The 27,994-nt window shown below is 53.1% G+C and overlaps 1 protein-coding gene across 7 annotated transcripts in view; it reads left to right on the top strand.

The window, feature by feature from the left end:
• The window catches only part of ZNF423 (zinc finger protein 423), a 326,671-nt gene that overhangs the window by 188,521 nt on the left and 110,156 nt on the right, over positions 1–27,994 (top strand). For 6 of the 7 annotated variants that reach the window (XM_082676940.1, XM_082676939.1, XM_082676938.1 and 3 more), the window contains 2 exons: positions 958–4,172; positions 11,019–11,103. In XM_082676940.1, coding sequence (XP_082533066.1) covers positions 958–4,172; positions 11,019–11,103 — 3,300 coding nt within the window. The remainder of the gene's footprint in view (positions 1–957; positions 4,173–11,018; positions 11,104–27,994) is intronic. The other variant, XM_082676937.1, reaches the window with a different exon arrangement.

Genomic DNA, 27,994 nt, shown 5'->3' with positions numbered 1-27,994 from the left:
TCCAGAAATGGCCAACCCCTAGTGCGGGGGTGGCCCTTGTCCCTGGGGAGGGCGGGCCACATAGGGTGTCCGTGCAGGCCCCGTCCGCACACGCCACAGGGGATTTAAGGGCCCACTAGGCTCTGAGATCTGTGGCTGTCTGGGTCCTGGCCCCATCTCTGATCACCACACCGTCAGGCCATCACCCAGGGTCCTGAGCGAACTTGGGGCAAATCCAGGGGTGGAGGGGGAACAAAGAAAACGACCGCCCTTGGGATGGTTTGGGCTGGGAACCCTGCAGCCCCTTCTCAAGTGCCCCTCGTTTACGCCCGTGTGTGCTCTCGGGGCTGATACCGTGTGCCTGTAACTTCCGCCTCATATGTCTGTGCGCACCTGAAGCAGCAGTTCCAGCTTTATCAGTCCCCCCTTCCCCGCGAAATGTGGTGTGGCCAAATTCATTAAAGTGCATTTTATTTTCTTGCAGAGTTTTGCTTACGTCCCATTGCACCAGTGGGATTTCCGCCACAGACTAGGGGTTGGAGGGGGAGTCAACCCCCGTGTCTTGATCGAGTGATGGGACTTACCTCCTTTGGGCCTATGGGACTGATGGTCTCTGAGGACATTTCAGGTGACTTTTTTCCCAGGCTGCACCCCCCCACCCCCCATCAGGGAGGTGACTGAGACCTCACCTCCTGTTGGGGGGCTGGGGGCTGCATCCAGCGAGGTCCAGGAAGGCGTTGCCCAGGGGAGAGGCACGTCCCCTGCTTATCCTGCCACCCTTCTTCCACCCCCTCTGCAGACTGGAAGGCCCGCATGTCCACTTGTTTCCGGCCCCCCAGACTCCCTCCCCCCACTCCCCCTGCAGCAGTGGGCCAGCTGCACAGCCTCAGCCCGCGAGCTTTCAAGAAGCTGGCTCTGTCCTTGTCTCTCGCGGCCCTGGGAATTGCCTCTAATCTCTCTTCTGCCTTCCCTCTGCAGATGGTGACGATGACCCACAACTCTCCTGGGTGGCCTCGTCTCCCTCCAGCAAGGATGTTGCGTCCCCCACGCAGATGATCGGAGATGGGTGTGACCTGGGCCTGGGTGAGGAGGAAGGGGGCACGGGCCTGCCGTACCCTTGCCAGTTCTGCGACAAGTCCTTCATCCGCCTGAGCTACCTGAAGAGGCACGAGCAGATCCACAGCGACAAGCTGCCGTTCAAGTGCACCTACTGCAGCCGCCTCTTCAAGCACAAGAGGAGCCGCGACCGGCACATCAAGCTGCACACGGGCGACAAGAAGTACCACTGCCACGAGTGCGAGGCGGCCTTCTCCCGCAGCGACCACCTGAAGATCCACCTGAAGACCCACAGCTCCAGCAAGCCCTTCAAGTGCACTGTCTGCAAGCGCGGCTTCTCCTCCACCAGCTCGCTGCAGAGCCACATGCAGGCCCACAAGAAGAACAAGGAGCACCTGGCCAAGTCGGAGAAGGAGGCCAAGAAGGACGACTTCATGTGCGACTACTGCGAGGACACCTTCAGCCAGACCGAGGAGCTGGAGAAGCACGTGCTCACCCGCCACCCCCAGCTCTCCGAGAAGGCCGACCTGCAGTGCATCCACTGCCCCGAGGTCTTCGTCGACGAGAACGCGCTGCTCGCCCACATCCACCAAGCCCACGCCAACCAGAAACACAAGTGCCCCATGTGCCCCGAGCAGTTCTCCTCGGTGGAGGGCGTCTACTGCCACCTGGACAGCCACCGGCAGCCCGACTCCAGCAACCACAGCGTCAGCCCTGACCCCGTGCTGGGCAGCGTGGCCTCCATGAGCAGCGCCACTCCAGACTCCAGCGCCTCCGTGGAGCGAGGCTCCACGCCGGACTCCACCTTGAAGCCGCTGCGGGGCCAGAAGAAGATGCGGGATGACGGGCAGGGCTGGTCCAAGGTGGTCTACAGCTGCCCCTATTGCTCCAAGCGGGACTTTAACAGCCTGGCCGTGCTGGAGATCCACCTGAAGACCATCCACGCAGACAAGCCACAGCAGAGCCACACGTGTCAGATCTGCCTAGACTCCATGCCCACCCTCTACAACCTCAACGAGCACGTCCGCAAGCTGCACAAGAACCACGCCTACCCCGTGATGCAGTTCAGTAACATCTCCACCTTCCACTGCAACTACTGCCCCGAGATGTTCGCCGACATCAACAGCCTGCAGGAGCACATCCGCGTCTCCCACTGCGGCCCCAACTCCAACCCGCCCGACGGCAGTAACGCCTTCTTCTGCAACCAGTGCTCCATGGGATTCCTGACCGAGTCCTCCCTCACCGAGCACATCCAGCAGGCCCACTGCAGCGTCGGCAGCGCCAAGCTGGAGTCCCCGGTCGTGCAGCCTGCGCAGTCCTTCATGGAGGTCTATTCCTGCCCCTACTGCACCAACTCGCCCATCTTCGGCTCCATCCTGAAGCTCACCAAGCACATCAAGGAGAACCACAAGAACATCCCGCTGGCCCACAGCAAGAAGTCCAAGGCGGAGCAGAGCCCGGTCTCATCTGACGTGGAGGTGTCCTCCCCGAAGCGGCAGCGGCTCTCGGTGAGCGCCAACTCCATCTCCAACGGCGAGTATCCCTGTAATCAGTGCGACCTCAAGTTCTCCAACTTCGAGAGCTTCCAGACCCACCTGAAGCTGCACCTGGAGCTGCTGCTGCGCAAGCAGGCATGCCCCCAGTGCAAAGAGGACTTCGACTCCCAGGAATCCCTCCTGCAGCACCTGACGGTGCACTACATGACTACGTCGACCCACTACGTGTGCGAGAGCTGCGACAAGCAGTTCTCCTCGGTGGACGACCTGCAGAAGCACCTGCTGGACATGCACACCTTCGTGCTCTACCACTGCACCCTGTGTCAGGAGGTCTTTGACTCCAAGGTGTCCATCCAGGTGCACCTGGCGGTGAAGCACAGCAACGAGAAGAAGATGTACCGCTGCACGGCCTGCAACTGGGACTTCCGCAAGGAGGCCGACCTGCAGGTGCACGTCAAACACAGCCACCTGGGCAACCCGGCCAAGGCACACAAGTGCATCTTCTGCGGGGAGACCTTCAGCACCGAGGTGGAGCTGCAGTGCCACATCACTACGCACAGCAAGAAGTACAACTGCAAGTTCTGCAGCAAGGCCTTCCACGCCATCATCCTGCTGGAGAAGCACCTGCGGGAGAAGCACTGCGTGTTTGACGCGGCCACCGAGAACGGCACGGCCAACGGGGTGCCCCCGGCTACCGCCAAGAAGGCCGAGCCGGCCGACCTGCAGGGCATGCTGCTGAAGAACCCCGAGGCGCCCAACAGCCACGAGGCGAGCGAGGATGACGTGGACGCGTCAGAACCCATGTACGGCTGCGATATCTGCGGGGCGGCCTACACCATGGAGGTGCTGCTGCAGAACCACAGGCTGCGGGACCACAACATCCGGCCGGGCGAGGACGACGGCTCCCGGAAGAAGGCTGAGTTCATCAAGGGCAGCCACAAGTGCAACGTGTGCTCACGGACTTTCTTCTCGGAGAATGGCCTCCGGGAGCACCTGCAGACGCACCGGGGCCCTGCCAAGCACTACATGTGCCCCATCTGTGGCGAGCGCTTCCCCTCGCTGCTGACGCTCACTGAGCACAAGGTGACCCACAGCAAGAGCCTGGACACGGGCACCTGCCGCATCTGCAAGATGCCCCTGCAGAGCGAGGAGGAGTTCATCGAGCACTGCCAGATGCACCCCGACCTGCGCAACTCCCTCACAGGCTTCCGCTGTGTGGTCTGCATGCAGACGGTCACCTCCACGCTCGAGCTCAAGATCCACGGCACCTTCCACATGCAGAAGCTGGCGGGCAGCTCGGCTGCGTCCTCCCCCAACGGCCAGGGGCTGCAGAAGCTGTACAAGTGTGCCCTGTGCCTCAAAGAGTTTCGCAGCAAGCAGGACCTGGTGAAGCTCGACGTCAACGGGCTCCCCTATGGCCTCTGCGCCGGCTGCATGGCCCGCAGCTCCAACGGACAGGTGGGTGGCCTGGCCCCGCCCGAGCCTGCCGACCGGCCCTGCGCCGGCCTCCGCTGCCCCGAGTGCAGCGTCAAGTTCGAGAGCGCCGAGGACCTGGAGAGCCACATGCAGGTGGACCACCGTGACCTCACTCCAGAGACCAGTGGGCCCCGGAAAGGCGCCCAGACGTCGCCAGTGCCCCGGGTAAGTGCAGCCCACCCGAGCCTGGACCTTGCTCCTTGGGGCTCCGCTCATGCCCAGAGGAGCCCCCGTGCCGAGCTCTGTGTTGCCCGGTGGCGTTCCCTCTAGTAGCCCAGAGAAGCAGCGCCATTGTGCAGCGGTTAAGCACGTCTGATTGCAGTAGACTCTGAGTTCAAACCCCAGTGTCACCATTTCCCTTCCTGTGTGACATGGCATTTATCTTCCTGGGCCTCATTTGCCAAGGGCTCGTCTGTAAAATGGGAATAATTGTCTCGACTTCATAGAATTGGTATGAGGGGCCCGTGGCATAATGTAGATAAAAGGCTGATGCAGTGAGCGCTTCCTCAGTGTTCTTGGTCGTCTTGGTCATTGATCGCGGGGTGGACTTATTCACACACTTATTGGGTCTTCTTGGGCAAGTGACTCTGTTCTCTAGGCTTTAGATTTAGGAATCCTTTGACAATTTATGGAGATAATATACACATAAAGGGCCTGGAACCTGGCACTTAGGGCCCGGTCACGCTAGCAGTTATCACCAGCTGATACTATTACCATCAACGGCATCACTATAGCCAGTGCAGTTGCTGGTACATGGAAGGCCCTAGGAAGGTTTCCAGTTACTGTTATCGTTAATGACTGACTGATGATTGATCAAAATTGTCCTGTGCACCCTTTATTTTGGGGGTGCCTGGCAGCTAAGGAGAGTCAGAAACGGTCCCTGCCTTGGGGGCTACGAGGTCAGGGGGAGCCGCAGGCCCATAACCAGTGGGTTTCGATGAGGCAGGGGAAGTCTGAGCTACTGGTGGGTCCACATGGGCCCTGGGAATGGTGACCAAGGGGCACCGGCCAGTGGGCCTGGAGGCTGCATGACCCTCAGGTGTCAGAACGGGCCCGGGGGTTCCCATCAAGTCTGTGTTGTCTGTTTCCAGACTGAGGAGATGCCAAGCAGATCTCGGGGGTATCTTTCCCTGGAGAGCCACTGCTGGTACCACTGGCAGGGGGGCAGGATTTGGGGAAGGGCCACCTGCCACAGGTTCCTGCTGGAAGACAGGGATGTCTGCTGAGGGTGTTTCACTGTGGGATCAGAACTGGGGCCCGGAACTCCGGGATTTTGAGGGGGAGAGAGAGTGAGAGAGAAGGATGGCGGGAGAGGCTGAAGGGAGAATCTGCAGTGGGGGCCCCTAAGGGGTCTCCTGGCCAGCTCCCCACAGAGGCCAGCGAGCCAGAGGCCCTGACCAAGATCACCCAGCTGCAGAGGGAAACGTCTGAATGAGGATAGAGCTGTGTGTCCAGCTGGGGCCTGAGGCCTCTCCTCAAAGCCCCGTCTGTAGCAGAGAGCTCCTTTTAGAGGTGATTCATTGGTTGATTAAATTTGTCCTGAGCGCCCATTATTTCTGGTGTGTCTGGCAGCCAAGGAGAGTCAGAAATGGACCACTTTCTTAAGGCCTTATGACTGAGCAAAGCCTTCTAGGTAAGGGTCCAGTGGTCACCCTTCAGAGGTCCTGAGCACAGTGCGGTCACGGCTGCCCAGCTCTGTCCCCCTGAGCCTCAGCTTTCTGCCAGCCAGTGTGGGTGGATTGGGGAGGATTTGGGCCCTGGAGTCAGATGGCCTGCGTTAAAATCTCCCCCTTCCAGTACCCACTTATGATTTGACCTCTCTGGGCTTCGGTCCTCACCTGTAAAGCCAGAGGGTAATAGCAGTACCGCTAGTAATAGCAATTGCAATAGTGTCTACTTCCAAAGCTGGCATCACCTGCGAGGGACCGGGCGGTCGTTCTGCTTTTCTAACCAGCCTCTGCTCTGGTTGGCCGGTGCGTGTTCCCGCTCAGTTGTCAAATACTGTGACCGTCTCCCTGCTGACCTCAGTGTTTTGCCCTGAGGATTAAATGAGTAAAGACGTGCTGGGCATGTAGCAACCACACTTGTTGTTTTCCCGTTTATAATCACACCTCACATTTATTGAGGAATAAGGATGTACCAGGCACACCCAGGCACTTCCTATCTATTTAATCCTTACAACGCTCACTTTACAGATGAGGAAAAGGAGGCAAGGAGCAATTAGGTAGTTTGCTGTGAGCCCCGCAGTTTAAAGAAGCAGAGAAGGGATTGGAGCCCAGGGAGTGTGTGGTGCCCCAGCCCGAGCTCTTGACCAGCCCTTCAGCTAGCACCTCTGGAGCCCATCCTAGTTGCAAGGGTGGGGTCCAGGGCGGTCAGCCCGGTGCTCATGCGGTGGGACAGTGTGGCATGGCCGGGCCCCTGCATACCCTTCTCCCGGGTGCGCTCAAGCCCCATCCCTGCCCACACTGGGGCTCCTGCCGGCCATGGGGCTGCTTCTAGCGTCCCCAGAGCCTTTGGCTATTGAAGGCGGGATCCTGTATCAAGTACTACTTCGTAAAACCCCTACTGTGTGGGCACCCACTCTTATATTGTTTCCATGGCAACACCCTGGACCTTTGCCATGACCCTGGCTTTGGTACAGAGGGGGCCCAGACTCAGAAAGGTGGAGCCACGTACCCGAGGATGCACAGCTGTGCGTGGGAGTGCGGAACTACGAACCCGAGGGGGCTTGTTTTCTGGGAGCCTGGAAGGCCTTCCTCTCCCTTTTCCTGGTCTTGTGAGAGAGAAGGGAGCTGGAACTCACATCTAGAGGCCTGGGCAGATGGGCCATTTGCAGAAAGGAGCTAGACAAAGCCCGGGTACCTCCCCAGCGGAGGCACAGCCTCTGGGGCGTCGCCCCCTGCCTGGGCACGCCTGGGGGCAGGGGCCCAGCTGTCTGTTCGCCCACCCCTCCCTCCCCCAGGGCTCACACATACAAGAGCAGACTCTGGGGGCTGCACAGGGGCTTGGGGGCTGGCAGGCCTGGACCCTCGGGAGTGTATCCATAGCAACCAGCTCTCTGAGGACTGGGTTCCCATGGGGCCGAGGCTGCTGTTGGCTGGAGCGAAGCGGTGAGGTTTCCGCCTCCCCCTCTGTTTACGGGTAATAACAACATCACCCCAATTCCAGCCCCTTGTGGGCAGACCCCGGCCCTCATCGACTCACCAAATTGCCACGGTGCCCCGTCCGGTGTGGGGTGGGGAGGTAGACTGGGTGCTTTCACACTCCATCTTCCTGCAGGGTAAACAGACAGCCAGGTTCACGGGCTTGTTCAGGTGACAGCTTTCCGTCACCCAGAGCAGGGCTGTGTGGGGTGGTCTTGGCGTGGAGCCAAGAACGGCAGCTCACACAGTGGCTCTGGTGGGCGCCTGCCTGGGGTCCAGTCCCAGCTCTCCTGATCACCGGCGCTACGCTTTGACCAAATGATTTAGCCTCTTGACACTCCACTTTCTCCGTCCCTAAAGTGGAGCTTGCAGAGTCATTCAGAAGAGACAGTGCCTGCACGTAGTAGGCTCATGATAGGTGCTCAGTAAATGTGAGTTGCGATCATGATACGGGAATTCAGTGGCAGTGGCTGTCTTTCCCCTCTTCTTCCCTTTCCCTCTCCACATCCTCAGGCATGTTCTCTTCCTGCCCCGGGACCCTCTGGGGTTGCTCGGGCCACGCTGGGGAAGGCAGCCCTGGCTTAGGTGCCAGGGTTCAGCGTTGGCTCTCCTGGGCTGGGCCCCGGGGGAGGCGCTTATGCAGAGGAGGTGCTTTGAATGCCAAGTTCTATTTTTCTGTAATTACGTCTCCTAGCGGGGGCTGAACCTGCAGAGGAGGATGGGGTCTTTGGGGGATAGCAAGAGGGAGACGGACCCAGAGGAGGTGTTGAGGGGAGGATGGGGGGCAGCAGGAGGTAGACAGAGTGAGAGTCCTCGCCTGCTCTCCCCGTGCTGCGTTCCACAGCCTGGCCTGGGCGCCTGCTCCTCCAGACCCTGGGCATCCCTGGTCTCACATGCAAGGCCCAAAGGGCCATCTTTGGGTGGGGGCATATGGATATACATGTGCCTTAGTGAGTGTTGGTGCTGGTGAACCTGTGTGTGTGCAGGTGTGTGTACGCCTGACTGTGAATGTGCGTGTGTATACCTATGAGTCTACATGTGTGTCCACAAGGGTCAGTGCACACCCTTGTGCCATAAGTCGCTTGTGCATCCGTGGGTGCATTGGGGAGTGATGGGTGTGATGGCTGTCAGGGTTCCAGGGAGAGAACTGAAAGCGTGTGTGTTACTGGGGATGCTCCTTGAACTTGTGGTCCATGAGGATGTCTCCACTTCTCTGGGGGTGTTGCACTTATGTGTCTGTGTTACAGGGAGCAAGTGGGTTGCTGTGTGTAGGGGTTGTGGGTGTGTGTGAGGGTCTTGCTTGTTGGTGGTGAGTTGGGGCGAGGTATGTAGGATGTTTGCAAGTCTGTGTGTATATCCTCACATGCGTGTCCGTGCCTGCGCATACGCGCTCTGTGTGTGCGTGTGAACGCCCAGGCTCTTTGGTCAGCAGCTCCTGTGACCACTCCCCTGGGATTCCCCGGGAGCCTGTTGCCCCACGAGGCAGGGCCCGGTCCTCTTCCTGCCACTGAGGAGGGACATTTGGGGGTACCCTGTCGTCCTGCCCAGGCAGGCTCCTGTGCTTTCAAGCACAGTGAACTTGCTTCATTCATCTGCCCCGCGGAGGAATAGCACTTTGATCGTGAACTGCCCCCCGCAGCGGTCTGGACAGCCGTGGCCGTGGCCGTGGCCTCTAGAGACTTCCAGCCAAGGAGGTGGGGGGCACAGTCTCCCTTGTCCAGCAGGGTCCTCTGGGCTTCCTCCGCGTGGAGCTTCCTGGGGCGTGCTCCATTCTTGCCTTTACTTCCTTCACTCATTCATTCATTCATTCATCCATTTAAGCATCGAGGACTCTTATACTTGCCAGGCAGAGTGGGTGAGGGACACATGTGAGAGGGAATGAATGATTTTGATGGTGGAGAAACCCAGGGTCCTTCCTCTCCGTGAGCACAGACGAGGAGTTGAGCCGAGGTAGGTGCTTTGGGACTGTGCCCTTCAGAAGACTTCAGTCCCTGCTGTCTCTTCTGGCCTGAAATCTCCTCTGCCTGTTGTGAGTCTCCCCTGTTCTGTCCCCACCAGACTCACCCATTACTCCCGGGTGTTTCCGTGCCGAATGCCTGCTTCCGGGCCCAGCGCTGTGGCTGCTCTGAGGACATACTGAACGCCCAGGTCTCCCGAAGCACTGGGAGCAAGGCCCTCTGGTCTTATCAGCACGGGTCCTGGAGCCCCAGCGGGGACCCTGCCTGGAGCCCGGAGCTCCCAGCACCAGCTGGTCCAGTTGTTTCTCCATTCCTTTATTCAACAGTCTCTCAGCAGCAGTGGGAATCATGATGAAAGTTCAGTGCTTATTAGGCACTCGCTCTGCGCTGGGCCCTGTGTTGGGTGGTGGGGATCCAGGATCCCTAGTCACCGTGGGATGACTTCTCTTTGTCCCTTCTGCCCTCATAGAGGGCGTGGCACATGTTATTTCACAACTTTGCTCATTTGTTCCACAAATGCTTCCTAAGCACGCAGTCCTTTCTGGGACCCCACAGGTGGACAGAACGCGTCCTGGCCCTCTGGGTGCGCACACTGCAGTGCGAGCAAACAAATCAATTGGCCACGACAAAATCGTATGCGGAGCAACTAGGTGCTTTCAGCATAAGCTCAGGGGCCTGGGCAGATCCTAAACTCACTCTGGGGTGGGAAGAAAAGGCTTCTCAGAAGAGGTGCGATTTGAACAGAGTCCTCAAGGATGGAGAGGGTGTTCCAGGTGGAGGAAACGGCATAGGCCCGGAGGTGAGGCCAGGCCCTTCAGAAGAACTGCAGCTTCGGGTGGGGCTGAGGTGGGGCTGCGACAGCTGAGCCCTCTGGTGGTTCGTCCTGGCTGCGTCGTTGAGGGTTGGGTCTCAGCGCTCAGCCAGGAAATCCAGAGTCTTGCCCTCTTTTCCAGAGGCCGAGGGAGGCCCCATCATCCCAGGACCCAAAGTAGTCTTCAGAAAACTTGGATATTTTGATTCCCATACCACCCCTCCCTCTTCCTAAAAACGCACAGCCACAGCCCTTCCCCCACTCAGGCAACACACCTCTGTCCACGGTGGGCTGGTTTCACACTGAAGCTCCACTCTTTGGAACCAGTCTTCGAGAAGCTTTGAAACTTTTCACGTTCTCCATTTTTCTGCCCCCCTCCCCACAAAAGCAGTTGGTAATAGCTCCCCGTGTGTGGAAGCCAGCTGTAGGATCACCCGGGGCCTTGTGTGTCTAGGGCAGATGAGGAATTCTTCATTCACCCCTGAGTGTCAGAGCTGATGGAAGCAGTCTCCCCTGCTTGGCCACTCGGTTCTTAGGGTAGGTAAATAGATGAGAGAGGAGTTGGATGGGTGCAAAGAGAGATGAATGGATGGGTGGATGGGTGGATGGATGGATGGGTGGATGGATGGGTGGCTAGATGAATGAATGGGTGTGTGTGTGTGTTTAGACGGATGGGTGGGTAGACAGGGGGTAGGTAGACAGTGATGGGTAGATAGATGGATGAACAGACGGATGGATGAGTGGATGCAGCAGGCATAGATGGGTGGAAGATGGGTAGATGGATTTGAGCATACCCCAAGCAGAACAGCCTGCCTCAGCTTCCTTTCTGTGGTTCTGCTGTGTGCCCTCACCTTGGGATGGGGCAGTTTCCCCGGGTCGAGCAGAGGAGCAGCTCCCTTGCAGTGGAGCCTGTCCCCACGTCCCCAGGCTGAATCTGAGCTGGATGCAGAGGCAGGTGGGAAGAGAATGGCCTGGAGAGAACTAGGAGTGGATCAGAGCCATTCTGGGAAGTCTTGAGCCACGGCCTCCAGGAACTTTTGCTTTCTGCTCTGTTCTGCACCCTGGCTGTCTAATTCCTTTCCTTTTGGTTTCCAAACAGAAGAAGACGTACCAGTGCATCAAGTGTCAGATGACCTTCGAGAACGAGAGAGAGATCCAAATCCACGTTGCCAACCACATGATTGGTAAGCACGCGTCTCCTCCTACCTGTGCTGCGGCCGCTCCTCGGGGTTGAAATGTTTGGTTCCAATCATCATTTCACTGGCTTGTAGCTCAAAGGATAGAGTCACTGCTGCTGTTTCTGCGACGTTTCAAATGGGACTAAAAACGTCAGAACTGGAGCACTTTCTCCACCCGAACCTTCTTTTCGCGCGGCTCCACTCCCATTGCAGTCCAACTTTTGACAGTCTCTTCCATTTCCCAGCATAAATTTCCCTCCATTTCTGGAATGAAGTGCTTTCCAGTTGTCAAGCACTCAGGGGCAATTACGCTTCAATTTCGTATGTCATGGCATCAAATAGATTTAACTGCTCACGTTTCCCCACGAAACGTGGGGAATTCCTCAGGCACATTGTCAAAAGAGAATGCTTACAGAGTTATTCCGCTGCTTTTCCCATTCCTCTTCAAGCGGTCTTGGACTTTGGGAAATTCAGCCTTTAAAGAAGGGAGCTTTCCAAGTCCCATCGTGTTCCCACTTGGCCCGAGGGATGGAGGGAAGCCTTGAGGTCTTACTTGCCTTCTGTGGGTGGCTGTGGTCTCCCTGGCGGCTAGGGAGGCCCTTGCTATAAGAGAGGGCACAGCGGATTTCTGGTGGCATGGGGCTAGCCCAGGGGGTGGGTTTGGCAGTGAGGGCCTTGAGAACTTCTGGAATCTTGGTGCCCTGGGTCTTTGGCGGAAGCGTGATCACCTTCTCCAAGACTCCCGCAGTCTGAGTGATGAAAGATCAGGCCTGGGTTGAGCATCCCGACCCTGACTTTCTCTCCATTTTTCTGCCTCTCATACGTTCTCATTAAAGTCTTAACAACAGCCATGCCAACAGACTGCTGCTTTACAAAACCCTTGATCGCGTACATTAAAAAAAGGTCCACTTAAGCGTCCACCTCAGTGGATCCTCACGAACTGAGCACACTTGGGTAACCAACACCCAGGTGAAGAAGCAGACCATTCCTGCATCCCAGAACCCCCCCTCGGCCCCCTCCAACCCCTTCCCCCACCAACAGAAGGGCCTCAGCATCTGATGCTAACACCATAGGTTACTTGTGGTTGTTTCGCGTTTTATGTAAATGAGATCACACCGTCTCTGCTCACTTGTGTCTGGTGCCTTTTGCTTGTTCCTATTAGCGCCTGTGGTTGGACATTGCCCCTTCTCACGGGTGTATGGTATTCCATTGTGTGAACACATCACCATTTATCTGTTCTTGATACACATACTGATGGGCATCTGGTAGTTTCCTTTGCGGAATTGTTTCAAATACTGTGCTGCTGTGACCATCCTTGTATGGGTCGTTGGTGGACACTCACATGGGGTTTTAATGGGAATATCTCTCCGACTGAAATTGGTGGGTCATAGGATATGAGTAGGCTCCCCTTCAGTAGATACAGATGAATACACTTCCAAAGTGGTCGGTTGTATGAAGTCTCCCTCCCACCTCAGCCTGTGAGAGTTGTTCCGCATCTGTGCCGTCATCCACACTGTACATGATAAGGCCCTTCTTCAGTGGAGCTGTGCTCAGGGTGGCTGCGGTCCCCTGGTCCCCGCCAGCTGCTGCTCAGTGAGTTTGGGTACCTAGCGTCCCAGTGACTCGGGGCAGGTCCCCTGAAGGCGCTGAGCACAACTGGGTGCCTTGGTGGGGCTCCCTCAATGACGAGGGGACATGAGAAGCACGGGAGGGGCAGGGGACCCTGGGAATTCAGCCCGACAGGAAGGCTGGTGACTTTTTAGTTGTGTGAGAGGCCCCTGCTGAAGTAGAAGAAGGAAACTACTCTGTCCGTCACTGGCTGCTGAGCGCGCTTTCACGGCAGTGTCAGGGAGGTGAAGACGAAGATATCTAAAAAGGTTTGCTTTTGTAGCAGGTGTTAATGTGCGCTCTTGTTTGTAAGTACCAAGGTCGAGAGGCTGACTAATTGGACCACGGTGAGTCAAAGGTGTTTCTCCCCGCCTCCTTTCTCCCTTCCACCTTTCCTTTTGCGCAGCACCTGGAAGCTGGGTGTCCACAGGTGGAAGGCGAGGGCTTGCTCTTAACTAGAGTGGTGGAAGATGTGAAAGGAGGGTTTGATTGGCACTTGGGTCTCTGTGTGAGCAGAGGGCGGGGTCCTGCAAGAAGTCCCGGCTGGTGGCTGGAAAGGGCCCCTCACCAGGCTCGCTCGGCAGTGCCGTGAGCTGGCCTGTTCTCAGGATGCGCGGGGTGTGGGGACCTGAGAGCAGGCAGCAAGGAGCTGTTGGTCTCAGAGCCTGAGCGTCCAGGCAAGACGTTTATGCAGCTGCACGAGGTCTCACATGCAGGCCCTTGGCTCATGGCCATGAGGCACGGGCCAGGGACCTGCTGGGGCTACACCTCTGCTGGCAGGGCTGTATCTCCCCTCTCTCTGCCCTGCCCCCCTCACCTGCCCTTCCTTCCCTGACCTCATCACCTCCATCAATCAAAGAACGTTGAGCATGTGCTGCATGTAGAGACCTGGGGTGGTCCCTGTGGGTGATAGAGGGTGAAGGGGACATGGCCCCTGCCCTCAGAGACCTCACAGCATCCCGCAGAAGACACCACAGCACCACTCTGTCCAGTGGAGGGAGGTCACACTGGGTGAGGATGCTAACAGCTGCCGTGGACTGAGCCCCACCACAGGCCGGGTACTTACGTAGCTTCTGGTTTTCCACCTCACAGAGGAGGTTTAATGACTTACCCAAGTTCTTCCAGCCAGGAAATAGCAGAGCCAGGGTCTGAATAAAAACCAGGCTCCCTCCACTGTGTGTGGCTCCCCTGCCAGGGCCTGTGGTGGGAGAGACCCAGCCCTACCCTCAGGGGCTTCCTGTCCATGGGGGAGGCTGGTGGGCATCCAGTAAGCACAGTGTAGTGAGGTTGATGCTTCCGGAACAGGGACTGCTGGATCCAAATAAGTCCATCAGGAAGGCCTGGGTATTGAAAGGTAAGGAGGCGTTTTCTCTGTGGTTTAGGGCCATCCCTGGCAAAGGGAGCAGCTTAGCAATGAAGGACAGTTGCTAGAGAACAGGGCCCTCGGAGAGCTGATTGTAAGGAAGAAGCAGGTCCTTGAAGGATGTGCTGTGGTTCGGCTGAGAAGGTGGGAAGCAGCATCTGTGGGAGGACTGTAGGGTGAGCAAAGCTCAGAGGCAGGGGCAGAGGAGGTGGCTGGGGAATGGACGAGCCCTACTTGACTAGGGTGGAGGCATTGCACGTTGTAATGTCATGGGCAGTGAGGGTGGGGAGGTGGCTTGGGGCTGGACCATGGAGGGCCTTGAAGGCCAGGTTAAGGGATTCAGGTTTGAACTTGACCCTGTAGGCTGGGGTCCAAATCTGGGGGCCCCTTGGTGGGTGTTTTATTTGGTTTCCCTTGAGAACCAGGAGAGGTGGCAGCCATGGCCCATATTCCCACAGAGCACAGTTGATGGGAGCTGGGCAGCAGCTGGAACCACAGGCCCCACCAGTCCCTGTTGTGAGTTGGGGGGATGCTTTGCTCATTTGTGGCCCCTGCCTGGCCCCTGCGGGCACCTGAGTGTACAACCTTGGGCTTACACGCTAGGGAGCCATTGAAGGTTTTGGAGCAGAGTATGGCCTGGTTGTAGCTGGGTGCTTTGGGGAGATTAATCTGGGTGCAGTGTTGAGGGGGAAGAAAATGGGATGAGAGGGCACGGTATGGACAACTAAGTGGGAAGGTATCAGAACAAGGTTTAATAGAAATCCTTGAAAAAGTAAGCCAACGAACAGAAAACAATAGTTAAATTCAACAGAAGAAAAGTAATGGATCTGATGAAGATGATTATTGAATTTAAGATGTCTAGAGACTGGAACTTAATGGAATGATTCTAGGACAGATAATACTTGGGAGAAGTTAATATCTGATGGAATGTTTGCTTTGTTTATTGTCTGTATGCCTTTAAAAAATAAACTCATTATGCAAAAAAAAGAAGCAAAAAAACCCAGAGACCTGCCCCGTCTGGTCCAGAGGTGAGGGAATGAGGCAGGGAGGGAAGGGAGGAGGGAGGTGATGGAACTTATATTTGGCCTGTGCTGTGTGCCTGTTGGCCCTGGTGGCTTGGGGAAGGTGGCGGGAGTGACTGTGGGAGGTGTGAATGGAAGAGAAGCAGGTGCACGAGCTCTGGCTGGGGGCTGGCGCTGCAGCCCCGGTAGACACTGTCCAGTGTCCCTGTGGACAGCTTCCCCTGCTAAATGGCCCAAGCCCAGAGTGGCTGCCTGGAGCTGGCGGGGGTGAAAGCCCCCCTTAGTGGCACCGAGGGTACTCGGCACATAGACGTGACGCCGTTCAGCTTGGTGGCGTTCTCATGAACTTGGGGCACCGGGGGTCTGAGGCAGGCCTCCCCAGGGACCTGGACTGTGGGAGCCCACCCCCGGGGGATGCTAAACTGACCTTTTTATAGCGGGGTGGGGGGGTGCCTCATCGTGGCTTTGCAGCCTCCAGACCCCGGGAGTTACGATGACTCAGGGACACGTCTCCTTGGAAACATTTTCCCAGCACCCCTCTCCTGGCTGCCGCTGGTGAGGGCGTGATTTGGAGCTGATCGAAAGGCAAGGGTCTTTTGAAACCTTTCAGTGGCGGGGTCTCCTTTGAAATCCCCCCTCCCCACAGACAATGAGGCCCCCCTTCTCTGGGCTTCCCCCAGCTTTTGAAATGGTTTTAGACACTCCCTCCCTGAGCAGGCACATCAAAAACTTGGAGCAGTCCACAGTTCTGTTCTGTGACCTCCTGTGGGGACGACCTGGCTCCACCCAGCTGCCCCTTCCTCACCTCCCCCTGCGCCCCTCTCCCCCGAGATCCGCCCCCCCCCCGACACCCTGGAAAATGGCTCTGCGGGAGGCCCCCGCCTTGGGCTCCCCGGGGCCTGCTGAGGGAGAGCTGAGGAAGGCTTGTGGGGGGCCTGGCCCAGAGACAGGGCCCCCGATGGCTGGAGGATGAGCGTCTCCCCATGTGTGTTGGGCGTGTTCTGTACAAGACGTGAACAGCCCCCCCAGGGCACTTGGGGCCTCAGAGCCCCGGGAAGCTAGTCCGCCTGCTCTCTCTTCATCTCCTCATCCGCTCGCAGACCTCTCCCCTCCCGGTCTCTGTCAGGCCGATGGCTGGACGAGGGGTCTGAGAACTTGTCCTTGAAATAACGAACTTGCTATGACCCAGGTTGGCCCCAAGGGAGTGACTCAGCCTCTGGGCCCTGGTGTCCTAACTCAGGGCTTCACAGGCCCCTGGGGGGAGCCCCGAGGAGGGGCAGAGCTGGGAAGGGACAGTCCTTGGGGGAACTTGTCAGGGACGTTTGCCCTCCGTGTCCTTGGAAAGTGGCTGTGGACCCTCTGGCAGGCAGCCAGGCCAGAGCTGGTCCCGTCCTGGTGGGGCATTAGTCATTCTGAAGATGTTATTTTCTTGGTCACGTCAGCCTCTTTCCCTGGGTGCCTCTTAAGGCCTGGGCTTTGCTGTCGGCAGTGAAGAAATGGGGGGCATTTGGAAGATCAACCTCTCCCACCTCCTGCTCAGGCCTTTAAAATGCCCCCCATGCTAGGCGGGTGGTTCTTGTCTGTCTTCCTGATACTGTGGCAGGATGGGCCCTGGTCCACCTAGAGGGGAAGGGTCTGCTCAGAGTGTGTGTGTGTGTGTGTGTGTGTGTGTGTGTGTGTGTGTGTGTGTGTGTTGGAGAGAGAGGGAGATTTTCTGCCTTCTAAGTCTTTAAGAAGCACATCCCAGGAGACATGTTGAAACCCACCTTTCAGACCAGGTACCCCCTCTTTCTGAGGCTGTTTCCACACCCAGGACCCTTGCTGAAGACCTGGCCTGCAGTATTTTTGGAGAGGAAGGAAGGTCTGGTGTGGAAATCAGTGTTTCGCCCTCACACCAGGGAAATCCAAAACCCTCAAATATGACTGAAGAGAAAAACATGTGAAAAGGAAAAGGAAAAGGAAAGGGAAAAAAAGGTTCCTGTGCCTTTCTGTTGGGAACACATCTTGCTGAGCAGGGCTGTGCTAGCTCTTTTGTGGTGCTTTTGATTCAGGTAGCACCACACACCCAAAACATCTGTCTAACCTTAATATGTGATAAAACTGTCTCCCTCTGCCCCCAGAGATCACGTTTCAAGTTCTGGGACTGTTCTGTCAGGATAACAAGCTTGTACAGAGAGCCTATCATCTAATTCTTTCTTCTTCTTCTCCGCCTCCCCTCTCTCCTTCTTCTCTTCCTCCTTCTTTATCCCCCAGGTAGGGCATAGTCACTTCCCTCCTTAACAGCCCCCATGGATGAGGGAACTCACTTTCCCTGACTTTGAATCTCATCGGTTGGTTTAAGGAGGCTGTTGATCAAGTACTTTGGTCTATGAAGAATCCGTCATTTCTGGATTTTAAAATAGTGGAAATTTTCTCATTTTGATCGATTTCATCCTTTTTATAAGGCCCTCCATAGGTGGGTTTCTTTGAATAGTAACCTCAGTTCAGTAAACGTGATTGAGATCCTCAGTGAGGAACCGCTAGCCAAGTTGGGAAGGGGGTAACCTGAAAGGGTAAGTTAATATCATGTCACTAAGTCTAAGATACAGAAGCTCAAAGGACAGGCATGTTGCCCAATCTGGGCATTCCAGGAAAGCTTTCAGGAGGAGGTGACACCTAATCAGGCTCCTAGAAGGTGGAAGGTAAGGTGGGAGGGGCCTTCCAGGCAGAGAAAATAGCATAATCCAGTTCATAGAGAAGAGGCCCATGTAGTTTGTGGGGAAATTGTAGACAATTCAGTATCACTACAGAATAAATTTTGAGGCAGGAGTTAGGTGGGTCACAGAAAAGGCTACAGTAGAGTAGGTGAGAGAAGATGAGGATATTGGTTAGGAGGGTGTGGCTTGGAGAAACACTTGAGAGGCAAAACCAGCAGGATTTGAGAATTGAATGGAAATGGGAAGTAAGAGAAGTTAGGAATGACTCCAAGGTCCCAGGCGACCAGCTTCTGAGTGACAGGTAGAAGATGATACCATGCCTGAAGAAGAGCTATTGGGGGTTAGCAAAGAAGGTGATGATTCCAGTAGGGATCGTTACCATCTAACAGGACTTACTGAGTATCAGGCCCTGCTGCCAATATCTACATGTGTTATCACATTTAACCCCGCGACAGCTTATGAGAGGGGCATTGTTGTTCTCCCCATTTTGTACACGGGGAATTGAGGGGATGTGTCCAGTGTCAGTAAGCTGCAGGTGGGGGATTTGAACTCAGGCAGTGTGATTTCAGAGCCTGGAATCCTCTTAACGCCTACACCTGGAGGCCCATCACACTTAGTTAGCTCGAGTTTGTTGGCAATTTGGCCTTGCAGGAGCTGCCTGTGGCCTATCTGAATGTTGGTGTCTGGCCAGCAGTTGGCCGCATGGGTGGGGAGCTCAGGAGGAAGGCCTTGGCTGGAGGAGAGGTTTGAAGGCCTCAGCACAGATGGTGAGGCAGCTGGGAGAAGGGAGGGGCATGAGGAGCGTGGGGTCATCTATACCCAGACAGCAAAGTGCTTCTGGGCAGCAGCGTGAGGGGCCACAGAGAGGCCCGTGGAGGCAGGCTGAATGGGGTCTGCTGGACTGTCCTGAGGATGACCATCGTCCATGAAATCAGACGGAGGAACAGGTTGAGGAGAGGTGGGGAGACCAGCAGTGTAGACTTGAATTTCCAGGTTCCAGACTGGGAAGGAAGGGCAGAAAACAGGAGCCGAGGGGTCCAAGGGTCAGAGGAAGCTTTTGCATTTTGAAGAGGGAAAGACCAGAGTATGTTTCTAGGCTAAGAGGAGAGAGCCAGCAGGGAGCAGAGGAAGGATGGAGAAGAGATAGCGATGGAGCCAGTCCTGGAGGGTCAGGGCCTGGGGCCTTGGCACCATCTTGATGGGCCAGCCCGCAGGCACGGCCTTCTTCACGTGCTCTCTGTGCCGTGGACTTGGAGGCCTGTGTTGTTGAGTTGACTTTGTTGGATGCCCTTTACGGTCATTTGGCTGCTTGGGCGCAGCTGACATGTGAGCAGTTTCCCATGCATCTGCTTCTGGCTGAGCCTCACTGGAGTGACGGCAGAAAACAAGGGCCCTGCAACCCCAGGGCTTGGCCTGCTCTGTTCTGAGCTCCTAGTAGGTGCCAGAGTCTCACACTGGGCTGTGGATGCCTGTCCAGGGCTCCCTTCGTCACGGGTCCCTGGGCTTCAGTGCGGAGGAAGTGGGAGGCCTCCTCTTCTGACTGCAGATCCCTGCCCTGAAGGAGTCGGGGTGTCCCTCACTGGCTGACCGGTCTCACAGATGCCCCACTGGGTGCAGTTTCCAGCCCATTTTCCTGGGGAAACCGAGGCAGGGAGAAGGGAAGTGATTCCCCAAAGACACACTGTGAGTCGTGATCCTGACTTGCAGTAAGAATCCAGGGTTGCTGATGGGAGTGTTTTCTAAACAAAGACGCTTTATTAGGAAGTTACTGATTTTAGTTTATCCAGAAGATCTTTATTAAGCACCAACAGTTTGCTCAATCTTTTGTAGATATGAATATTAATTAGAAACGTGCACACGTGTGCACACACACATAGAATGTAGAACTCTACAGTGAATCAGAGTGGTTAAGAGCACTTCCAGCTCATGGTTAACTAAGTTATTTGGCCTTTTGTATGCTTCAGCTCCACATCTATAAAATGCCCTCATCTTAACATAGCTGTACTAACATAGCAGTTTAGGCAGGTCTCGTTCAGTGACACGTCAGGGATGCAACTCACACTGACTACAACATTCAAAAGAGAGTTATTGGCTAATGTAACTGAAAAGTCTGGGGATACATTAGGTAGCTGGCTTCAGGCATGGCTGGATCCAGGGGTTTTTTAAGAAAGTCATCACCAATCTATCTTTTTTCCACCTCCTCTCAGCTCTGCTTTCTCTTTGTTGCCTTCATTCCCAGGTGGGATCCCCTGGTGCCAGTGACAGACAGCAGCTCCCCACTCAGTGGTCCCAGCAAAGAGGGGCATGTGCTTCTTCATCAGCAGAAGAGGTTTCAGGACCAAGGCTTACTGCCTCAGAAGCGTCCTAAAGCTGCCCAGGAGGCAATCATTGTAGCCAGGGAGTTGGAGTGGGTTGACTGGTTGCGCTGGCACTACCCACCCTCCCTGGACGCTGAGGTGGGCCAGTATCTGCCCCTCGTCCCCCCACAGTGGGAATGGGGAGGGTGATCTTGAAAAGAGAAAGGGTATCTATTTTTCACAAGGAGGGGGCTGCACAAACAGTAGAGGGTCACCACCCCTACCTTTTGGGGGCTGTTTGAAGAATTAATGACTTAAAATATATGACAAGTGCCCAGCACATGTAAGTTCTTAGTAAGTGGTAGCTATTAATATTAATATTATTATTATTAGTCCCTGTGGCAGGGACTCATTAAAGATAATGACGCTGCTGCTAGAGCCCTTGTTTAGAGAGGATGGACTGAGCCCCTCTGTGACCACGCTGAGCCTACAATCCCAGGTGCCAGTCCGTGGCAGCTCAGAGGTTGCTGCTGAGGGCTTCCTGGAGGATGAAGACTGGCCCTCTGCCTTTACCAAGTTCCAAGGAGCTGTGCCTGCAGGATAGCTCCAGAAGGGGTAGCTTTCATCAGATGGGTTTATTCATTTACTCCTTCATTCATTCAGCACTTTTTTTTCTTTCCTGAACACCTACTCTGTGCCAGGTACTAGGAGTAGATGTTGCAGTAAGACAGACCAAGTGCCTGCAATCCTGGAGCTAGTGGGGATCAACTGTTAAACAAGAAAACAAATTAAAAATCCCGACTCTTTCAGAAAGTGATATGTTCTGTGAAGAAGAGAAGGGGCAACCACGTGTGTCCAGGAGCAGCGTAAAAACGTATGACTGGCAATGGCCTGGCTAGGAGGTGACTTTGGCTGAGAGCGAGGGCCCGGACTAGTTTTAGTTTTGATCAGATGCATGACTGCCCACCGACCTGGACACCTGAGCCTGCTGCTGTGCATGCCCTTCCCCCACAGGAAGGGGAGATCCTAGAGGGTGGTGACACATCGTGGTGAGAGCAGCCCCGGGTGCCCAGGGGACAGCCTGGGGTTAATCGAGTGCTGCTTCTAGTGCCTAAAGGGGCCCCTCCCCAACCTCGGATGGTCTGTCAGGCTCCCTCCAGCCCGGATCAGCACTGGAGACTCAAGCATCCACTCTTTTGCCCTTTTTCTGGATTCTTTGTGGACCACCCACAAAGGATCCTTTCACCAGAGCTCCATAAACCCAGCAGCTTGGGAACCTCCCATGCTAGTGTCTGCCTTCCCCCTCTCTTAAGGCACTGCCCAGTCTGGGGCATCTTTGTGGTCCCCCGGCATCCCTTTGCCTGCTGTCTGGCCTCTCTCCTTAAGTCTTTCTTACTCCTCCCTGGGTCCACCCTCCCCCTTTCAGTCTACAGCCCCCAGCTGCCTCCAGATGCCTGTGTCCTGTATTTCCCTCCTAGGGTTTCCAGATTTAGCAAATAAAAATACAGGCCGGCTGGTTAAATTTGAATTCCAAGTGAACAACAAATAATTTTTTAGTCTAAGTATGTCTCCAATATTGTTTGGGACATACTTAGGCTAAAAAGTTATGCGTTGCTTACCTGAAGTTCAGATTAACCAGCTATCCTGTATTTAATCTGGCAACCCCATGTCCTTTCCCTCACAGTTCCTATGCCTCAAGCCAGAGAGCTTGGGGAAGCACAGTGGTGCTCCCACCCCACCTTCTTTTAAAGCTTTTTATGGTCCTCTTTTCATCCTTATAAAATTATTAACTATAAAAAATTAAACTTTTAATTTTGAGATAACTGGAGATTCAGTTTCCTCTAACCGTAACAGTTTGTAAACTGAGAAGTACAGTGTCACAACTAAGATACTGACACCCATACACTTCCAGCTACAGAACACAAGAATCCTTCATGCTTTCCTTTTAAAGCCATAGCCACTTGCATCCTGCCCCCGCTCCTTCCTTAACCTCTGGAAATCACTAATCTGTTCTCCGTTTCTATATTTCTGTCATTTCAAGAATGTTATATAAATGGAATCATATGTAAGTCTACATGATCTTTGGGATAAATTCCAGGAGTACAGTTGCTGGGCCTATAGCACTTGAATGTATGACTTTTTAAGAACTGCCAAACTTTTCGAGAGTAGCTGTGCCATTTTACATTGCCACCAGCAAGTTTCTCCACATCCTCACCAGCGTTCGGTTCGTCACTATTTCTAATTTTAACCGATCTGATAGGTAGGTGGTGATATCTTATTGTGGTTTTAATGTGTATTTCCCTAATGGCTCATGATGTTAAACATTTTTTCATGGGCTTATTTGCCATCTGTTTATCCTTTTTTTTTTTTTTTTTTTTGCGGGCCTCTCACTGCTGTTGCCTCTCCCGTTGTGGAGCACAGGCTCTGGACGCGCAGGCTCAGCGGCCATGGCTCACGGGCCCAGCTGCTCCGCGGCACGTGGGATCCTCCCGGACCGGGGCACGAACCCGTGTGCCGTGCATCGGCAGGCGGACTCTCAACCACTGCGCCACCAGGGAAGCCCTGTTTATCCTTTTTGATGAAAAGCATTTTTATATCTTTTGCCTATTTTCTAATTGGATTGTTTCCTTTTTTGTGGTTGACGTTTGGAGTTCTTGTATATTCTAGATACTAGTCCTTTGTCAGATATGTGGTTTGCAGACGTTTCCTCTTGGTCTGTAGCTTGTCTTTTCATCTTCTTAAGTGGGTCTTTTGTAGAGTAAAAGTTTTAAAGTTTGATGAAGTCCAAATTATCAATTTTTCCTTTATGGCTCCAAGTCTTTGGTTTCCAGTTTAAGAACTCTATGCCTAATCCTAAATCCCAAAGATTTTTTCCTATTTTTTTCAAATAACTTTTATAATTTTACATTTAAGTCCATGATCCATTTTGAGTTAATTTTTATATAAATTTGGGTTGAGTACCACCCACCCCCATGTCCAGTTGCTCCTGGACCATTTTTTGTAAAGACTATAGTTCTTCCATTGAACTGTTAATTATCAGTTGGGCATGTTTGTGAGGATCTGTTTCTGGGTTGCATTGATCTATGTGTCTATTCCTCTGTCAATATGACACAGTCTTAATTGCTATAGCTGTTTAAGTCTTGAAATCGGACTGAATCCTCCTTTTTTATTGTTCTTTTTCAAAATTGTTTTATTATTTTTGTTTTTATTTTTTGCGGTACGCGGGCCTCTCACTGTTGTGGCCTCTCCCGTTGCGGAGCACAGGCTCCTGACGCGCAGGCTCAGCGGCCATGGCTCACGGGCCTAGCCGCTCTGCGGTGTGTGGGATCTTCCCAGACCGGGGCACGAACCCGTGTCCCCTGCATCGGCAGGCGGACTCTCAACCACTGCACCACCAGGGAAGCCCTACAGTTGGTTTCTGAATGTTGATTTTGTACCCCTTGACTTTGCTCAACTCAATTGTAGGAGTTTTTTTGGTAGATTCCATGGGATCTTCTACACAGACAATCATGTCATCTGTGAACAGGAACAGTTTTGTTTATTCTTTTCCTATCTGTGTGCCTTTTGTTTCCTTCTTCTTGCTTTTTGCTCTGGTTAGAACTTCCAGCATTATGTTGAATAAGAGTGGTGAGAGTGGACATCCTTGACTTGTTTATGAAAAAAACAGGTGTAGGGTTTTTTTTTTGCGGTACGTGGGCCTCTCACTGTTGTGGCCTCTCCCTTTGTGGAGCACAGGCTCCGGACGTGCAGGCTCAGCGGCCATGGCTCATGGGCCCAGCTGCTCCGCGGCATGTGGGATCTTCCCGGACGGGGGCACGAACCCGTGTCCCCTGCATCGGCAGGCGGACTCTCAACCACTGCGCCACCAGGGAAGCCCGTAGGTTTTTTATAGATACTCTTTACCAGGTTAAGGAACTTCTCTATTTCTGTTTTCCTAAGAGTTTTTATCATGAGTGGGTGTTGAATTTTGTCAATTTTTTTTTTTTTTAGAAGATGTTGGGGGTAGGAGTTTATTAATTAATTAATTTATTTTGCTGTGTTGGGTCTTCGTTTCTGTGCGAGGACTTTCTCTAGTTATGGCAAGCGGGGGCCACTCTTCATCGCAGTGTGTGGGCCTCTCACTGTCGCGGCCTCTCTTGTTGCGGAGCACAGGCTCCAGACGCGCAGGCTCAGTAGTTGTGGCTCACGGGCCCAGCCGCTCCACGGCATGTGGGATCTTCCCAGACCAGGACTCAAACCCGTGTCCCCTGCATTAGCAGGGAGACTCCCAACCACTGCGCCACCAGGGAAGCCCGAATTTTGTCAATTTTTTTAAAACTGCAGCTATTTATATGACCATGTGATTTTTCTTCTTTAGTCTATTAATATAGTGGATTATACTGATTGATTTTTTTTTTTTTTTTTTGCGGTACGTGGCCTCTCACCGCTGTGGCCTCTCCCGCCGCGCAGCACAGGCTCCAGATGCACAGGCTCAGCGGCCATGGCTCACGGGCCTAGCTGCTCTGCGGCATGTGGGATCTTCCTGGATTGGGGCACAAACCCGTGTCCCCTGCATCGGCAGGCGGACTCTCAACCACTGCGCCACTAGGGAAGCCCTATATTGTTATATTTTAAGTGAGTTCCTTGTAGATAGAATATAGGTGGTCTACTCCCTGTCCTCATTCTGTCAGTATCTGTCTTTTCAATTTGTATATTTTGACCATTAATATTTAATGTAATTAATTATATGTTAGAGCTTAAGTTTGTCATTTTATATTTGTTTTCTGTCAGTTTTCTCTGCTTTTCATTTCTGTTTTCTACTTCCTGCCTTCCGGTGGGTTACTTGAATATTTTCAAGAATTTCATTTTGGTTAACCTGTTGTGTTTCTTTTTGTACAACTTTTAAAATGATTACTTAGGCATTACATTATATAAACATAGCTTACCAAAGTCTTCTGGTGTCATCATTTTACCAGTTCAAGTGAACTGGTAAAGACAACCAGATTATAAACCGTATTTATAATCTAATTGTTTAGAACATTTCTCCTACAAATATTTAGAACCATATCAGATAGTGGTAAATTTTTGCTTCAACCATCAAACATAATTTAGAAAACTCAAAAGAGGTAGAGAAATTATTGTATTTACCATAATTTTGTTTACTGTGTTTTCTTCCTACTTACAAGAATTCTTGTATCATTTCCTTTTCTATTTAGAGGAGTTCCTTTAGCTTTCTTTTTATTTTTCTTTTTGTTTCTTTTCTTTCTTTTTTTTTTTTTTTTACAGTAGGCATTCTGGTGACAAATTCTCTTAGTTTTCTTCATCTGAGGATGTCTTGATTTCCCCTTCATCCCTGATTGGTAGTTTTGCTGGATATAGATTTTGTGTTGCCAGTTCTTTCCTTTCAGCACTTGAAAAATATTGTACCACTTTCTTCTGGCTTCCATGGGTTTTGATGAGAAATCTGCTGTCATTTGAATTATTTTTCCACTGTGGTAAGGTGTCATTTTTCTTTCTCTGCTCTCAAATTTTTTCCTTTGTCTTTTTTTTCTTTTGAGTACTTTTTAAGTTCACCCCCTTTCTCCTCTCCTTCTAGGACTCTGACCACATGAATGTTAAAGTCTTATCAATCTCTGAGGCTCTTTTCATTAAAATAAATCTATTTGCTTTCTTTTGTTATGTCTTCCAGTTTGCCAATTCTTACCTCTGTTTCCCTCCTCCCTTCTGATGTTGAGCCCATCATTGATTTTTTAAAACTTTGTTTTTTTAATTTCTAAAATTTCCATTTAGTGCTTCTTTTTATCTTCTGTTTCTTTGCTGAGACTTTCTCTTTTTCCATTTGTTTCACACATGTTCATAATCGTTGGGAGTAGTCTATGATGGCTCCTTCAAATTCCTTGAGAGAGAACTGTAACTTCTCAGTCATCTCAGTTTTCGTATGTATGGATTGTCTTTTTCCATTCAATTTGAGATCTTCCTGGTTCTTGGTGGGACAAATGATTTTTGATTGAGGTGGGAAGAATTCCAGGTTAGTCTCCCTACTAGGTCTCCACTGATACCTCTTTGAATAGTGGGAGGAGTGCCTCATTCCTGTCCCCCACCTGACTTTCCCTGACACCAGGAGAATGGGTAGGTGCACCTTGCTACTGCTGGGTTGGGGTGGAAGTTCAGGCTCTCCAGATGGTCTCTAGTGACACCATGAGGAGGGGCCATGTTACTGCCCAGCAAGTATGAAAGTCTGGCTCCCTACTAGGCTTTTTTGACACTCTATGGATATGGGGTATTGGATGCCTTGTTACAGCCTTAAGAGCATGGAAATCTAGGTGCCCTGCTCAGCCTTTGCTTGAATGGGTAGTGGGGAGGTAACACCTTTTCTATGGGTTTGGTTGGAGCAAGCTGTTATTGTCTACAAGTTTTCTGTCTTGCCAGGCTGTATACCTTTTCTGGTCCTTTGGCTCGAGAGCCCAGGCTTTTCTAGGGGCTTTTAAAATCTTATCTGTCGGCGTTTCCTGGTTGCCAACTGCTTGAGCTCCAATCTGAGATATATGAAGCAAAAGGAAAACCCAGGGTACTCACTACCATGTTGTTTGTTGGGTCCCAGTGTCCCTGGCTATTCTGCCTTCTTTTCTCCACCGTTCAGAATATTCTTATGTTTCTTTCATAATGTCCAGGGTTGTTATTTGTACTTAGCTGGAGGAATAGAGAAAATTATGTCCAGGGGAGAAATCTGGAAACTGAATAGGCAACTAAGCGTCTCGGGAACATTTGGAAAACATTGCTTTATTCCACAGCGACGTTTTTGCAAGGTTGCTGGGTCCCAGGGCTTGTGGGGAAATTGGAGCTTAGACTGGAGGTTTGTAGCTCAGACCTGGGCCAGGACCATTTTGAGGACCCTCCTCCTTCCCCCGCCTCCTCTTCTTTTGCAAGGGGAGAGAACAGTGGGCTGTGTGAGACCCTTGACTCACCGGTTGGTGGCAGTCATAAATCGAGCCCAGCAGCACCCAGTGTAAAGGTTGATACTAATGACACCTTGTTTCTGCATCCGTCCGGCTTTGCCTTTTGTTTTTTCCCCCAATGATCCTTGTCACCCTGATTTTATCTCCTTAGGAGGTGATGAAGAAAGCCAGGGTGGGGTCCTACCTGACATATCACCTAGGTGCACTGATGGTATGAACCAAAAGTTGGCAAATGTGGGCCAGTATTGGTGCTTGAGGGTTAGGGAGCGATGCAGTGATGCAGTGCTGGAGATGTGGGATGGTAGAATGATCTCAAGTCCATGCAGCCGAGTGCTGGAAGCTGTCATGGGAATCGGGAGGGAGCAAACCAGGATTCGAGTGGTCATCGGGTTGTCTTGTCCCTTCAAAGGAGGATAGCTCTTGCACAAACCTCACTTTTCCCACCTGGGCATTCTGAGCCCCCTCCCTAGTTGGCACCAGCAGAGTCTCAGGCAACTGTAGTGGAATTGTAGCACTTGGGTGGATACTGGAAAGTGGTGATGTTTCTGGGGCGGTGAGGCAAATAAAACCATGACAGATTGTTTTCAAAGCACCGAATGCAAAATTGTCAACACAAACATATTTCTGGACCGAACAGTCGAATGTGTGAATTAATTACGGACCTATTAAGAAGCAGAATTATTATTCATTTCAGGGACTAAAACAACCCTGCTGCCCAACCCTTTCACTCTGGGAAGAGGATTCCATGGGCTGCTCCTTTTAAAGTTTTAGGGGCTGGTAGAAATGCAAGAGACTCTGTAGCACAAACCTGGCTTCCAGCAGCCACTTCAGTTTTCATGATCTGTCCCCAGGATCTTTTTTTTTTTTTTCAGTACGCGGTCCTCTCACTGTGTGGCCTCTCCCGTTGCGGAGCACAGGCTCCGGACGCGCAGGCTCAGCGGCCATGGCTCACGGGCCCAGCCGCTCCGCGGCATGT

Source organism: Grampus griseus, assembly GCF_964374135.1.
Source record: "Grampus griseus genome assembly, chromosome: 19".
Lineage (NCBI taxonomy): Eukaryota > Metazoa > Chordata > Mammalia > Artiodactyla > Delphinidae > Grampus > Grampus griseus.
Note: the sequence above shows the minus strand (reverse complement) of the source record. Positions and strands in the feature narration are given on the sequence as shown.